Raw genomic sequence first — 15619 nt, 5'->3', positions numbered from 1 at the left:
CATATATACACAGTAGATTGCATTAGAGGAAAGGAAACTAGTTTAATTAACTTAATCTTTAAAATGGCCAGTAAACATGCTTTCCTTTTGCTCTGGAAGGAGACATTATATATATTATATTGCAGTAAACATTCATACCCATTACTACAGAGGGACGAACCACTACCCCATCTTGCAAAGATATTTGTTACTCAAACCTTCAAAAGAATGTGGCAAACAAAAAAAAAATTCATTCCCTTACTTACAAAATGTACAGAGAGAGATCGATACAGAACAGTTCTTTAACAATGCAAAAGAATAAAATTGCTGAAAATATGTCATCTTCAAACTCACTAGATGATGGCAAACTTATCTCCAACTGAACTCCCACCAACAGTGTATGATACCTTCCACTTTTTTAACTGGTTGACAACACATATTTTTGAACTTCATACGTGAGATCTGATGCATATAAAAGTGTACGTCATTCTAATTTCCAGTTTTCTGATTCCTTGGTGGGACATAAAGTCAAGAAATATTTACTAAGCATCTCCCATGTGTCAGAAACCATTTAAGTATGTAGGAAACCTCATTTAAAAAAAGAAGGAAAATCAAATAATTATAGACTTTATATTCTGGCAAGGAAACAAATAAAATTATTAACTAAGTAAGTTGTATATTATATTATAAGATCACATGACTTACGGGAAAAATAGAGTAAAGAAATGGAGAGCAGATTAAGATAATGCATACTTAATGACCACATAATGTCCTATTTTGGGAATGTCTGTTCAAATATTTGTTAATTTACCTATGGGTGGTTTGTTTTATTCTAATTGAACGTATTTTTATGTATTTCACTCCTTTTAGCTATCACAGATTGTAGTCTAATCTTACTATATTCTAATACGCCAGTATACAGAATATTTTTGCTAATTAGAGGGATTTGGATTTTAAAAAACATTGATCAAATTTGCCATAAATCCCTGTCCATTTTGTACTTTTAATCTAAATTTTCACCACTTTCATAGGAAAAAATATAAACGCACTCTTCCATTTCACTCTAAAATGTTATAAATGTTAACTGAAATTGAGTATTAAGTTTTTTTCCGACTTGGAATTTATTTGGTGTGAAAGGAGTAATGAACAGATTTGAGCTTATTTTCATGTATATGGAAAGTAGATTAATAGCACTGTTAATTGTAATAAAATATTATTCCCAACCATCTGATATGTCATCTCAATTACGATTCTAGTTTCTTATATGCAAATCTGTATATTAGGCGTCTCCTCTGTTTCACTGAAATATCTAACGTTTCTTTTTTAACCCTATTACAAACTAACTCCAGCGTTGTCAGAGTGATCCTATCAAAATATGAGACAAATCATGTTGCACATCTGCTGAAAACACTCGAACGGCTCCCCAACACACTCAGTGTAAAAGCCAAATTCCATTCTAGGCGCTCCAGGGCTCTAAGCTATCTGCTTCTCCCAGATCCCCATCACCTCTCTGAACTCACATCCTGATATTCTCTACCTTGCTCACTCAGCTCCAGCCATGCTGGTATCCTCGAGTTCTTCCAACGTGCCAGGCCTACTCCTGCCTTGGAGCCTCAGCACTTGGTGTCCCTCTACCTGGAATACCGCTTCCCCAGGGCCAGTTGTCTCACTACCTTCAGGTCTTCACTCAAAAACCAGTGCTCTCAGCGGGGTCCTCTCTGGCTTGCTTATCTATCCAACTTCAGCCTCCTCCTTGGAATTTCAATTCCCCATTCTTGGCTTCATTTTTTCCTTCTTGGCACTTATCACTTTGAAAATACTTTCTATTTTACTTACTGTATCTTGGCTACTGTCTGTCTCCCACGCTAATGAAAGTTCCATGAAGGTAAGGTTGTTTTATTTATTTCTTTTGTTTATAACCATACCATAAGTCCCTGTGCCTAGAAGACTGCCTGGCAGAGAGCCCACCTGAAGTAAGTACTGGTGAGATGAAGATAAAGCAAACAAATTAAAAAGCCAACGGGGTCAAAGTAAGCCAAAGAGGGGCTAGGCAGTGTCCCCTGGGCCTAGCCCCAAAGCTACAAATGCATTTGCATCCAGGGAACAACTGGGCATGTTATTAGAGTGAAGCAGACCGGCTGGGGGCGTGGCCAACTTGAGAGAGAATCCTGAGTCTAAAATGGGCTGAGCCTTTCCTCAGAGTCAGCTGCTTGTATCCTTGTTGGATTTGGGCCCTAATTCTTGGTTTATTGTTTTTGTTTTTCTCAGGTAAGCCAGAAATGTGGACTTCTGTCATGGGAAATCCCCCAAATGTTTAAATAGTTAATTGAAAGATGGAAAATATATAAAAACATGAAGATCAAACAAAATATGACAGCTGGCTGAAACTGGCCCACCAGTGGCCTGCAGTTGTTTGCTAGACTGAATTATGTGATGTATGAAAGAAAACTTATCCCCATTATGGTGAGGTGGGCTTGCCTTGTGGAGTTCTTGAGGCAAACAGCTGCAGGTCATGTTGGGTGGAGAGAATGACCTGGAGTTACCACCTTCTTTCAATTCCTGGAAGCTCCCTGTCTCGCCCTCCCCCTGCTATGCATGGGGTTAGGGATGCCTGGGCAGTGAGGAGTCACCAGAGCTGTTTCTTTGAGGGCAGGGGTATATTTTAGCAAAGTGTGGAGTGGAAAACAAACCAGAGAGAGGGTTTTGAAGGGGACTTCAACAGCTGGACTGGAGAAAGGCAAGGAGGAGAGGAAGAGAAGGACAAAGACCTATGTGTTGAGATACCATATCTCTGAGGGAATTTATTGCGGGTTATTGCATATTCTTCTCACCAACCACCACTCCTCTATGTGGCACTATATAGCTGAAGAAATAGCCATACAAAGTCACAACTCCCAGCCCAGTTGCCCATGCCATCTATCTCAGCTGGAAGGAGACCTAGACAAACTTCCATCACAGCTCCCCCTGTGCTTGAGGTGGGCAAGACTGGTCAGGAGGTACCTCTGAAGGGTCAGTAGCCACTGGCTTTGTCAGGGTATCACCAGAACAGGGCTTCTGGGGGCAGCAGACTTCCATTTGGCAAAGCACTGGGTGGGGCCACCTGTAGTTTCAGGCAGCTGCTGAGAGAAGCATGGACAGTCAAGTATTCCCCATGCTCTAGAGAGAAACTTTGGGGTCAGTCCTCTGATGCCCCTCCTCTGCAGGGAGGCCAGGTATAGTGCAAGAGGAAGCAGAACAGTGAGGGGACTGCTATTAACCGGGTTCAGCAAGATTCTATTTTTCTGGATAAAATACTTTCCAAATGCAAGGTGGCACATCTCTTAAGAGCTCAGCACCCCACTGACCCGTTTCCCACAAGAATCATTTATTCAGTGTAGAGGAAATGAATCAAGACCTTCAGGTCCAAGATCTACTGCACTTGGATGCTCTGGAAAATGTGAAGAAGCTGCCCACAGCCCCCTGCTTGTGGAGCACCACGTTAGTGTGTTCAGGCTGAGGGTTGGGGTTCTGCTCAGCAGCTGTGGCATGAACTCTCTGAAATAAGAAAAGCCTTTTAGGTATAAACTTGGCTCCTGCTTAACTCCTGAGACATTCCTGTCAAAATGCCCTTCTACAGAACAACCGGTCCATCTGATTTCTTTGCCTCCTGCCACATCATTTGTGTACAGGGCCAGGGAGGGTAATTTGGATACTGCCAGAAGTCGTACTTTTTCCTGGGTCTTCCCATCTCTTGCGCCCCACGCCTCACACTTCTTTTCCTGTATTCTCACTCTCTGTCAGTCTTTCTTAGAATTCTTCCTTCCTTGGTGTCCCTTCAGTTCTGGCCCCACACTCATGTATAGACACTCCCTTTTAGTATTCTTTAGCTTCTCCCCAGATCCCTGTCAACTTCATCTTTCTTTCCCTAGCTCTAGATCTCTTCTTGGCTTCTTTGTGTCCCTCTCTACTCAGTTTATTCTGTCCATTTTCCTTAAGCCCCAAGATCTCACTCTCCCTCTGTTATTCTTCACCTCCTCCCAGTTGAGTGCCTTCCCCTCTTAGGTCATCCCACTCCCTAGGGAGCCTCTCCATTTCTGGCCCCTCCCCACCTCCTTCTAAGCACTCACCTCCTGTTCTCCCTTCCCCCACAGCCCATCTCTAGTTCCTTCTCCTCCCCTCCTCCCTAGGCCTGACCAACTAAGTCCTATTCCATTTTTAGATGACTGATTAGGACTCTAGCTGAACTTTATTCACAGCCTAAATTTACAGCTGTTCCTTTCATGCCCCATTCACCAAACACACCCAATCTTTTCAACATGACAAATTCCTTACACACAGCATGTCATGTCCACATACATTTGTATTTTTCAGAACAAAACAACAGTTATGCTGGCAAAGATCTTGGATTAACAGGGACCCTTAAGCTTTCAATACACTGAAAAGTCACATTATTTTGCATGTCTACAGAGTACACATTCGTTTTCACAAATGTGGCAAAGTTTACCCTAACAATTAGGACTTTTTCACTAAATCATAGACATAGATATGGAAATCATCATCAAACTTGATGAAATACACAGAGGGTTTGGCTTCCACTTGGTGAATGACCATGCCGATCCGTTTGGAGCCATCTTCTTTGGTATATTCCACATGTTTACCTATCAGGCCATCTACAACTCCTCCAGGCTCCCTCTCCGCTGGAGGAGACTCATTGGACTCTGGCATGATTCGGAGGTCTCCTTCTTTATAGTCATCTAGGAGCTGGTACATGTACAAGACAGGATCTTTCTCATAGGTAATATAAAACCAGGCTTTCATAATAGGTGCTTGGGCTAAGACCATTCCTCTCCATTCATCCTTGGAACCATGCTCATCCTCAAACATATGTTCCACAGCTTTACCAATTATGGTATTTGCAAGGTTTGCATCACTGACTTGAGATGATGCCACCCTGTCGGAAAGAATTTTAAGAGACAAAACTCTTTCATCTCTGTGAAGTTCCAGTCCATAGACACAGTCAATTCCATCATATTTCACCAGATAAAGAGAAGGATTTATAGGCACCTGATCCAAAACGGTTCCTTTCCACTGGGTGATGGGCTCATCGCCTTCCTTCCATCCGTGTGAAATTCTGCAGCCCACGATGTTCCTGCGGGGCTGGGACGAAGGTCTGCCTCTCTGCTTCTTCTGGGAGGCTTTTTTCTTTGTCATGTTTGCAGACCCAGCGGCCCGTCCTGCAACTGCCCTGGTTTGCTGCCCTTCAGCCTCCTGTGCGTTGGGGGTCTTCATGTCTGCAGGGAGAGGAGTGAAGATAAGAGAGGAACATTCAATATGCCATAATGTGAAGTTCTCCCGACAGCGATGTCTCCAGGTACCCTGCGCTGGCGCCTAGAATTTCCCCATGAGCCTGGCAGCAATGCTGGAAATCCTAGCTGTGTGCCTGAAAGTGCTCTCCCTCCTAGATTCCTTTAGGCTGCGGGGAAGGGAGACAGAGGCAGCGGTGCTGGCTGGGGTTAGGAACGCTGCAGGAGGAGGGGGCGGGTTATCTCCTTGTTCAGAGACCTCAGCCTCCACCACCCGCTACTGGCGCCCACTCTCAGTCCCCTGCAAAGCGCCTATCCCTCCACTGCCTTGCCTTGCATGCACTCACTGTCCTGCTTCTCTCAACACCCCAGTCTGCTACCCACACTCCCCCTATCCCTTAATCGCTTTCTTGGCCCTTTGCCCCCAGCCCCCTCGCAGCACGGTGCTCACCTTCAATGTCTTGCCTGGCTCCTAACGCCATCCCCTTTTCCTATTGCCCATCGCCATTTCCCCCACCCCAGCCTCACCGGGCTCCTGCCTCCCCTCTTATCTCCTGCAGGAGTTCGTCCCATCCCCCTTCTCTATCCTGGCGCCCACCAATGGCCTTGCCTTGCCTGGCGTCCACCGCCCCGGATCCCGGGCCTCAAGTGCCCAAATCGGACGCCTCGCTGCTTCCTTGGCGGTGAGCCTGTGTCCAAAGAGGATTGGCAGGCGGTGAGCAGGGTGCTTGCGGCAGCTGGGCGGGTGTTGGATTCCTAGGCGAGGAGCGCGTTCAGGAGGGAGGTGGGGTAGGTGAGAGGGATGGCGGCGTTGTCTCCAGTGCTGTGCTCGCGGGCCCTCTGCCTCCCTGTTGGTGGCGGCGGCCCCTCTGCCACATCGGTCTCCCACCAGCAGCTAGTGCTGCAGCAGCAGTCTCCTCCCTCTTTTCGTAGCGCAGCTTCCTGCCAGGATAGAGGCCTCCCCTTCCTGCCAAACACTGCCTGCCCCACCTCAGCTCTCTAGCTCACCACTGCCTTGGGCCTGGGAGGTGCTCCTTTTCTTTTGATCCCGCCTCTTTCCAAAAGTAGGAGCAGCTGGGCCTACAATCCTCCCTCCTATTGCCCCCTCCCCTCTCTTCCCCATTTCAAGGCCCTCTGGTTCCTGTGGTCCACCTCCACCCTGTCAGTGCCTCTGACCCATCTGCTTTCCACCTCCCAATAATTTGTCTTTTTTCCCCTAGTGCCCTCATGTAGTTATTATTTTAAATAAACATATATTTGTCATTCACAAGGATTTGTGGTAGGAAAGGAAAAATATGCTCAGTCTGCCATCTTGACCCAGTCTTTATGTAATTTTTCCTTGCTGGTCATTCCTCAACTTTACTTCTTTAGTATTTCTCCCCTTTTGTCTCTTTATTTTAAACTACTGCAAATGAATCTCTTCCACAATGTTAATACTGTGTACATTTCAGAAAATTGATATGGAGAAAATTATAATAAAGTGCAATTCTAGCTCCCATTCCCTAGGACTCAGAGCAAAATATTAATAGTCTTTTTTTCTTGCCATTTTTTCTAGGCTCTTACAATACTGGGATCATTTTGCATGAGCAAGTTAATACTCTAATTTTTTTCCATATAGAATATGTATTTTTTCAGAATATTTTGAAAACTATTATTTCTCTTATGCATTCATTAAACATTTATTGAGCACCTATTGCATATCTGGCCTTTGGTCCTGAAAACTGAATTTTACAGGGAGCACAATTTAACTTTTCTCCCATTACCAAACATTTGGAATTATGTTTCTACAATAAGTGGTAATGTGGTCAATTTACCAGAAAAGAGAGCTTTGGGAAAAATAAGTTTATAAGAAATAATTAGGTAAAATGATGGTTTTATATTTTAGTAGAGAATTATTCTTAAGGAATGATTCTTTAAAATTTCGAGGAAAATTTTACACTGAATTCATTCTAATATCAATAGATTTATTAAAATGTAAAATGCAACAGAGTAATACAGAAGAAAAAGCAAATTAATAAACTAGAAACTCAGTAAACAATATGAAAGTTTAATAATTACTTTTGATATATGAATCAGGCGATGTGTTAGTTGTTAACAGAACAACTCAGTTTAAAATAATAAAATAATTACTCAAAAGGAAAATAAGATCATAAAAATTTGATTCAACAAAGTATAAACATGTTAATATGATTGAGCAGGACAGAAGCACTTTGCATCTAGTGCTGATGCAAATTAAAATTCATAGAATTTTTTTATGGAAAGCAAATTGCAAACACACTTTAGTTTATGGGAGGGTTTATTTAGTTCTGGTTAACTTTATTCCTAGGATATCATCCTTGGAGTCCCAAAAGTAAAGGGATTTTACCAGGGCTCTGGACTTCAATTTCTTTCTCCTTAGCTTCAACAAAAGTCATAACCTCTTCTGAGCTCCTATGCCTTTGAGTAGTTCCCTTTAGAGTGGTTAAACATCCTCAAGGGAAAAATGTCCACCAAATTCATTGTCTCTTTGATCTGCTCTCCTCCATATCTTAGCTGGGTAATTATTTCCTATCTTCTTAGTTTTCAGATGCTTCTGAGTTTACTTTTTACTATTTCATCCAGCCTTCATTGTTTCATTAATGAGAAAGTTGTTTTTGAATTGCTTATTCTCCTATCACTACAATCCAAAACTCTATGCTTTATTATAAAATGTGTGTGTTCAACTATTTGTAATAGCTCCAAACTGAGCATCACCCAAATTTCCATCATCAGTAGACTGCATTTATTGTGGTATATTCATACAATGGAATATCGTACAGGATTGAGAATGAGCAAACTAGAAATACATGCAACAACTTGAATCAATCTCACAAATATGTTCACCAAAAAAAGAAGACAACAAAAGGGCACACATTTTCTTTGCAATTTATTTAATTTTCAAAAATAGTGAATAGTCCACTGCCTTAAAAATCAAAATAGCAGTTATTCTTGCAAAGATATTTTACAAAGAGATGATAACAATTCATATTCCACCAGTAACTGATGAAAGAACACAATGGAGGCATTCTTAATGTGTATGTATGGCAAGAATGGTTTATATAGATGCTGAGCCCCAAAATGTGTTGAATTGTAACATCATTTGGTGTTGCAGTCTAGCATTCAATCATACCTCTTCTGGTAATAGTGTGCCCATTTTGCTCTGGGGAACAACCTAAATCTGACTTTTCAGAGCACTGAAATACTCTCAGAGTGATTGTTTTAAGACTAAGCACCCAACCTAGTCAGAGCCAATGAGGAACAATGATGTTTTGAACAAACTCCTGGGTGTGATGTAAAATGATCATATCCACTGAAGATGAGTGAACCAGAGAAGATATGAGGTTCAAGATGCTCAGTTCACCTTACTATCATCTAGAGACTGAGGACAAAGCAGCACAAAGAGATTAGAGCTAAACTAAGCCAAAAAGGGAGACTGTTGTCCTAGTGACACATTCTGTACCTGTAGGTGGTCATGGCCACTGACTTTCCAATATTTATCCCATTGTAAAATGTTCCTCTAAGCTAATCGTGGTATTGCTATCCCCCACTGCAAGTGATTGGCTTAGCATGGGGCATATGATCTAATCCTGGCTGATTAAACATGCTATGTGTTGGCGGACTTCTGAAAAAAAAAAAAAACATTATTCTTAAGGGAAATTGGGAAATTATGTTTTATTTTCTTCTTTAGGATGATGCTATGTCTGCGTATGAGCCTTGGAATCTCTGTAATCAGCCTGAGGGCAAATCCAGCACACTGAAGATAGCAGAGGAGGGAATGGGAATATTCTGAGCCCTTTGATCAGTTCATTTAGCTGCTTATCATACCATTCCTGGAGTCCTAGTTCTGACTCCAAGTTATAAGAAACTTCTTTATAGGTAAAGCAGTTTGAGTCTGGGTTTTCTATTACTTGCATTTGAAGGTATCTGAAATGGCAAAGTGTCTATTTAATAAATGTATGTATAACTGTGCTTTATACATAAAATACATACACATAAAAGTAGCAGGCCTTATGTAGGGTTAAGAATGAATAAAATTTGAAGATAAAAGTTAAATTTAAAATTAGCAAACCATTAACTAGCAAACTATTGACATGTAACTTAACTGTATTTGTTGAATGACTTTTAATGGAATTTATTTACTTATATAAGTTATAACGTATAAAATTTACCTATTGCAAATAAGCAATTTATATATATATATATCAGTATAATCAAAATTTTAAAAATAATTCAAAACCTATTTTTCTAGCAAAATAATGGAAAATTTTAATTTCTTAAAAGTTATTTTTAGTGAATTTGACTTTTAACTTTTGTTTGATGTGAGAAAATACGTTTTAACTCGCTGCTAGATATTCATTCATATTCACTGACGTTTTTTCTTTTTATCATTTGACATAATAAATGATATGCTGAATAACTTTGTAGAATTAAATAAATACTATTTTTATTTAATTCTCAAAGCCCAAGTCACACACAAGGGCATAGAGGACAGAATATAAGGGCTTTCAGTGGTAGCCAATAGGCACACTTAGGTCACTTCTCAAGATATGACTTCAGGAATGAGCAATGAATTGAAAGTCCTCTGATCACAGCCATTTTTCTTTTTTTGCTATGGTTTTCTAGCACTGATCTTGCATACATTTGGTATATTTCTATGAGCTCAATGCCATTGTTGCTCATGCAATATCCAAGAAAACCCAATGAGAGTAATTAAATTCTAAGGAATAAGATTTTGTCATATACAGTTGAGTTTTGGAAGGCCACAAACCATTGTAATAGCTAAGATTTTTTTTCACCTCCCATACCAAGGATCAATTTTCTCTCCTTTGGGGGCAATATCATTCTGGTTGAGAATGCACTATCTAGAGCTTGCAGGGCAAAGCAAGAAGATTGGATTGTATATCAACTGTAATAAGAAGCCTTTAGAGAGTTTTAAGCAATCTCATTTACAGTTTTAAAAGATCACTCCAGCTGTTATGGGGAGAATTGAAGGCAAGGAGACCTTCATTCCCAATACCCAATTTAGTCTTCTTTTCTAAATCCTTTAGTTGCTGAGATAACATCTTTCTCTCTTCATGCTGCCAAAGCGTCAGGTCATGTGCTTACTGCTTTTGTTTTCAATTCTTTCTTCATTGTTGGTCTCTGGGGATTTTTCTCATAATCTTTAAAGCTCAGCTATATATTTAAAAGGAGATCTGTCATATTTTACCCAACATTTTTAAGTGATTTAGTGAAAAAATTTTCCTCTACCCATATTTTACACTTTTTTAAGCCAGTGAGTTTATTAGCCACTTTTGTGGTCAACTACTGGTATACTTCTCTCCCTTCATGATGATTTATCTTCAAGAAGATTATATGAGAGTCAGTGAAGTCATGCCCAGACTTTGTGAAGACCTTCCTTCAAAATCTACTATTGTTTTTTTTTTTAATGAGTGAGCTAGGGAGTTCTTGGTTTATTTCATATCCTCTCAAATTGACTTTAAAAGGACATTAAAGCCACAATGAAAATATTAATCCTTTGAACTATCACCCATTGCAAATTAAGCCCACGTATGTTGTACAACCTATTAACTGCACAAGTTAAAAAATGGTGGGTGAAATTGATGAAGGGAGTCAAAAGGTACAAACTTCCAATTATAAAATAAATGTCATGTACAACAAGGTGACGAAACTTAATAATATTGTATTGCATACTGAAAGCTGCTAAGGGAGTAGATCTTAAAAATTCTCATCACAAGGAAAAAATTGGAATTATGAATGGTGATGGATATTAACTAAACTTACTGTGATCATTTTGAAAAATGTACAAAATCGAATCATTATATTGCATACCTGAAACTAAATAATGTTATATGCCTATTATGTACCTAAAAAATAAAATGTAACTTTAAAAAATAAAATAGAAGTAAAAAATATTTTTTAAAAGGAGATTTCATTTTGTTTCTCCTGCAAAGTACTATGTATAGTGGTTGTCAAATACGACCTTCATTCCCCTGGCTTCATATCTCCCAATGACTACTTTAACTGGTGAGTTTGAGAGGTTGGAAATGTGAGAATTCTTTTGAGTTGTTTCTTATATTTGTCTCTTTTAGGCATATTTTAAAATTTATTTTCAAATACAGAGTAAGTTTTGTGGGCCAGGGGCACCTGTACCTATCAGAGAGATTTGCTTTGCCTGTGAGGAATGAGGAAGTACTTATAGCTCCATAGCTAAGCATGTCCTCCAATCCAGCTTTTATCAATTATAAAGGATAAATTTTAACCTCCACTTGTGTCATTATTGTGCCAGTCTTTCAAATGGTTACAAACTTGCAATGAGAAGAAGGTTTTTACTTATTTGTCCTTTGGAACCTCAACCAAACATGTTGAACTGTGGCACAAATTCAGTCTGGAAGGGAAGGAATAACCACTGCAAGTATGCCAGGAGCTGGCATTACTTCTCTAAGATAAATACAGGATCTAGGTTATTAGAGGGTGTACTGCCATTTCTAAGACATAAAAGGAAACATTTGGCATTCCAAAGTGGCACTTTGCAATTGTCTCCAGTAATGATCTGGGGAAAAGGTAGGGATATTCTGACAATATCTTTCTGATAGTAATGCAAGCACAAACCAAGACTGATAGTGTGATTCCATCACTAATGATCAATCACTAAAACCATACCCACCTCCATTTTAATTCAGAAATGACAATATCATTTGGAATTGGAGAGGGAGGTTGGGATGTGATTTAGGAAATGTATTTAAAATAATTATACATTAATATAGGGATCTGTTCTTTTCCCAGACAGGGTAAAATTTCAAGGCCTGTCCAAAACCTGCCTCCTTTTGAACAGCCAGATATATTAAATCCTGTGCTGTCTGATTTAAACCCATGACAAACTCTGTTTGGGATACCTGCTACCAATTACCATGATAGCAAATTTTAGTTCTTATCAGGTTCCAACAGAACTAGGGCACATTCCAAGAAGGTGAAGCAATAGTAGGAATGTATACAGTTTTTCTTTCTTTTTTTTTTTTTTTGGTCTGTTTCTCATTCTTACTTCATCAGCATTATACACCCAATTTAAGGTGGGAAGAGCCCAAAAGCTTCATCTGTTCTTTATCTTGAGAGACTGTGGCTCAAGGATATTAGGAAAGCTACTGTTGACATTGAAATTCCTGTGTTTATCTTTCACAAGATAATCTTGCTTAAGGGCAAATTAGGGAGGCTACTCTGCAAAATATAACCAGAACAAGACAAATTCAAATCACACCCACTGCTGCCAGACTGGTTTAAACTACGCTATCTCTTACCTGCATTATTGGAATAGTCCTGCATTGATGTCGCTTTTTCGATCCTTGTACCCCATTACAGGCTACTCTCCAGATATGCCAGAGTGAAACTGTCAAAATATGAGACAAATCATGTTGCACATCTGCTGAAAACACTCGAACGGCTCCCCAACACACTCAGTGTAAAAGCCAAATTCCATTCTAGGCGCTCCAGGGCTCTAAGCTATCTGCTTCTCCCAGATCCCCATCACCTCTCTGAACTCACATCCTGATATTCTCTACCTTGCTCACTCAGCTCCAGCCATGCTGGTATCCTCGAGTTCTTCCAACGTGCCAGGCCTACTCCTGCCTTGGAGCCTCAGCACTTGGTGTCCCTCTACCTGGAATACCGCTTCCCCAGGGCCAGTTGTCTCACTACCTTCAGGTCTTCACTCAAAAACCAGTGCTCTCAGCGGGGTCCTCTCTGGCTTGCTTATCTATCCAACTTCAGCCTCCTCCTTGGAATTTCAATTCCCCATTCTTGGCTTCATTTTTTCCTTCTTGGCACTTATCACTTTGAAAATACTTTCTATTTTACTTACTGTATCTTGGCTACTGTCTGTCTCCCACGCTAATGAAAGTTCCATGAAGGTAAGGTTGTTTTATTTATTTCTTTTGTTTATAACCATACCATAAGTCCCTGTGCCTAGAAGACTGCCTGGCAGAGAGCCCACCTGAAGTAAGTACTGGTGAGATGAAGATAAAGCAAACAAATTAAAAAGCCAACGGGGTCAAAGTAAGCCAAAGAGGGGCTAGGCAGTGTCCCCTGGGCCTAGCCCCAAAGCTACAAATGCATTTGCATCCAGGGAACAACTGAGCATGTTATTAGAGTGAAGCAGACCGGCTGGGGGCGTGGCCAACTTGAGAGAGAATCCTGAGTCTAAAATGGGCTGAGCCTTTCCTCAGAGTCAGCTGCTTGTATCCTTGTTGGATTTGGGCCCTAATTCTTGGTTTATTGTTTTTGTTTTTCTCAGGTAAGCCAGAAATGTGGACTTCTGTCATGGGAAATCCCCCAAATGTTTAAATAGTTAATTGAAAGATGGAAAATATATAAAAACATGAAGATCAAACAAAATATGACAGCTGGCTGAAACTGGCCCACCAGTGGCCTGCAGTTGTTTGCTAGACTGAATTATGTGATGTATGAAAGAAAACTTATCCCCATTATGGTGAGGTGGGCTTGCCTTGTGGAGTTCTTGAGGCAAACAGCTGCAGGTCATGTTGGGTGGAGAGAATGACCTGGAGTTACCACCTTCTTTCAATTCCTGGAAGCTCCCTGTCTCGCCCTCCCCCTGCTATGCATGGGGTTAGGGATGCCTGGGCAGTGAGGAGTCACCAGAGCTGTTTCTTTGAGGGCAGGGGTATATTTTAGCAAAGTGTGGAGTGGAAAACAAACCAGAGAGAGGGTTTTGAAGGGGACTTCAACAGCTGGACTGGAGAAAGGCAAGGAGGAGAGGAAGAGAAGGACAAAGACCTATGTGTTGAGATACCATATCTCTGAGGGAATTTATTGCGGGTTATTGCATATTCTTCTCACCAACCACCACTCCTCTATGTGGCACTATATAGCTGAAGAAATAGCCATACAAAGTCACAACTCCCAGCCCAGTTGCCCATGCCATCTATCTCAGCTGGAAGGAGACCTAGACAAACTTCCATCACAGCTCCCCCTGTGCTTGAGGTGGGCAAGACTGGTCAGGAGGTACCTCTGAAGGGTCAGTAGCCACTGGCTTTGTCAGGGTATCACCAGAACAGGGCTTCTGGGGGCAGCAGACTTCCATTTGGCAAAGCACTGGGTGGGGCCACCTGTAGTTTCAGGCAGCTGCTGAGAGAAGCATGGACAGTCAAGTATTCCCCATGCTCTAGAGAGAAACTTTGGGGTCAGTCCTCTGATGCCCCTCCTCTGCAGGGAGGCCAGGTATAGTGCAAGAGGAAGCAGAACAGTGAGGGGACTGCTATTAACCGGGTTCAGCAAGATTCTATTTTTCTGGATAAAATACTTTCCAAATGCAAGGTGGCACATCTCTTAAGAGCTCAGCACCCCACTGACCCGTTTCCCACAAGAATCATTTATTCAGTGTAGAGGAAATGAATCAAGACCTTCAGGTCCAAGATTTACTGCACTTGGATGCTCTGGAAAATGTGAAGAAGCTGCCCACAGCCCCCTGCTTGTGGAGCACCACGTTAGTGTGTTCAGGCTGAGGGTTGGGGTTCTGCTCAGCAGCTGTGGCATGAACTCTCTGAAATAAGAAAAGCCTTTTAGGTATAAACTTGGCTCCTGCTTAACTCCTGAGACATTCCTGTCAAAATGCCCTTCTATAGAACAACCGGTCCATCTGATTTCTTTGCCTCCTGCCACATCATTTGTGTACAGGGCCAGGGAGGGTAATTTGGATACTGCCAGAAGTCGTACTTTTTCCTGGGTCTTCCCATCTCTTGCGCCCCACGCCTCACACTTCTTTTCCTGTATTCTCACTCTCTGTCAGTCTTTCTTAGAATTCTTCCTTCCTTGGTGTCCCTTCAGTTCTGGCCCCACACTCATGTATAGACACTCCCTTTTAGTATTCTTTAGCTTCTCCCCAGATCCCTGTCAACTTCATCTTTCTTTCCCTAGCTCTAGATCTCTTCTTGGCTTCTTTGTGTCCCTCTCTACTCAGTTTATTCTGTCCATTTTCCTTAAGCCCCAAGATCTCACTCTCCCTCTGTTATTCTTCACCTCCTCCCAGTTGAGTGCCTTCCCCTCTTAGGTCATCCCACTCCCTAGGGAGCCTCTCCATTTCTGGCCCCTCCCCACCTCCTTCTAAGCACTCACCTCCTGTTCTCCCTTCCCCCACAGCCCATCTCTAGTTCCTTCTCCTCCCCTCCTCCCTAGGCCTGACCAACTAAGTCCTATTCCATTTTTAGATGACTGATTAGGACTCTAGCTGAACTTTATTCACAGCCTAAATTTACAGCTGTTCCTTTCATGCCCCATTCACCAAACACACCCAATCTTTTCAACATGACAAATTCCTTACACACAGCATG

At 41.4% G+C, this 15619-nt stretch overlaps 1 protein-coding gene across 2 annotated transcripts; it reads right to left on the bottom strand.

Annotated features, from left to right (window-relative positions):
- Positions 1 to 4300: 4300 nt before the first annotated feature.
- Positions 4301 to 6270, bottom strand: SPIN2B (spindlin family member 2B). Of its 2 annotated transcripts, none has more exons than XM_032475116.1 (2): positions 5877 to 6270; positions 4301 to 5249 (listed from the first exon to the last, which is right to left on the bottom strand). In XM_032475116.1, exon 2 carries the CDS (start codon positions 5245 to 5247, stop codon positions 4471 to 4473), a length of 777 nt encoding a protein of 258 aa, XP_032331007.1. In that variant the 5' UTR covers positions 5248 to 5249; positions 5877 to 6270; the 3' UTR covers positions 4301 to 4470. The 2 variants fall into 2 exon arrangements, with proteins under 2 accessions (XP_032331007.1, XP_032331006.1); XM_032475115.1 differs by having other exon boundaries at positions 5872 to 6266.
- Positions 6271 to 15619: the final 9349 nt, after the last annotated feature.

This window comes from Camelus ferus, chromosome X (assembly GCF_009834535.1).
Source record: "Camelus ferus isolate YT-003-E chromosome X, BCGSAC_Cfer_1.0, whole genome shotgun sequence".
NCBI classification, from domain to species: Eukaryota; Metazoa; Chordata; class Mammalia; order Artiodactyla; family Camelidae; genus Camelus; species Camelus ferus.
This window is presented reverse-complemented; position numbering and strand designations above follow the sequence as displayed.

Bases quoted from the DNA above. Each gene is read 5' to 3' on its own strand.
- SPIN2B (XM_032475116.1), bottom strand. From the start codon at position 5,247: ATGAAGACCCCCAACGCACAGGAGGCTGAAGGGCAGCAAACCAGGGCA.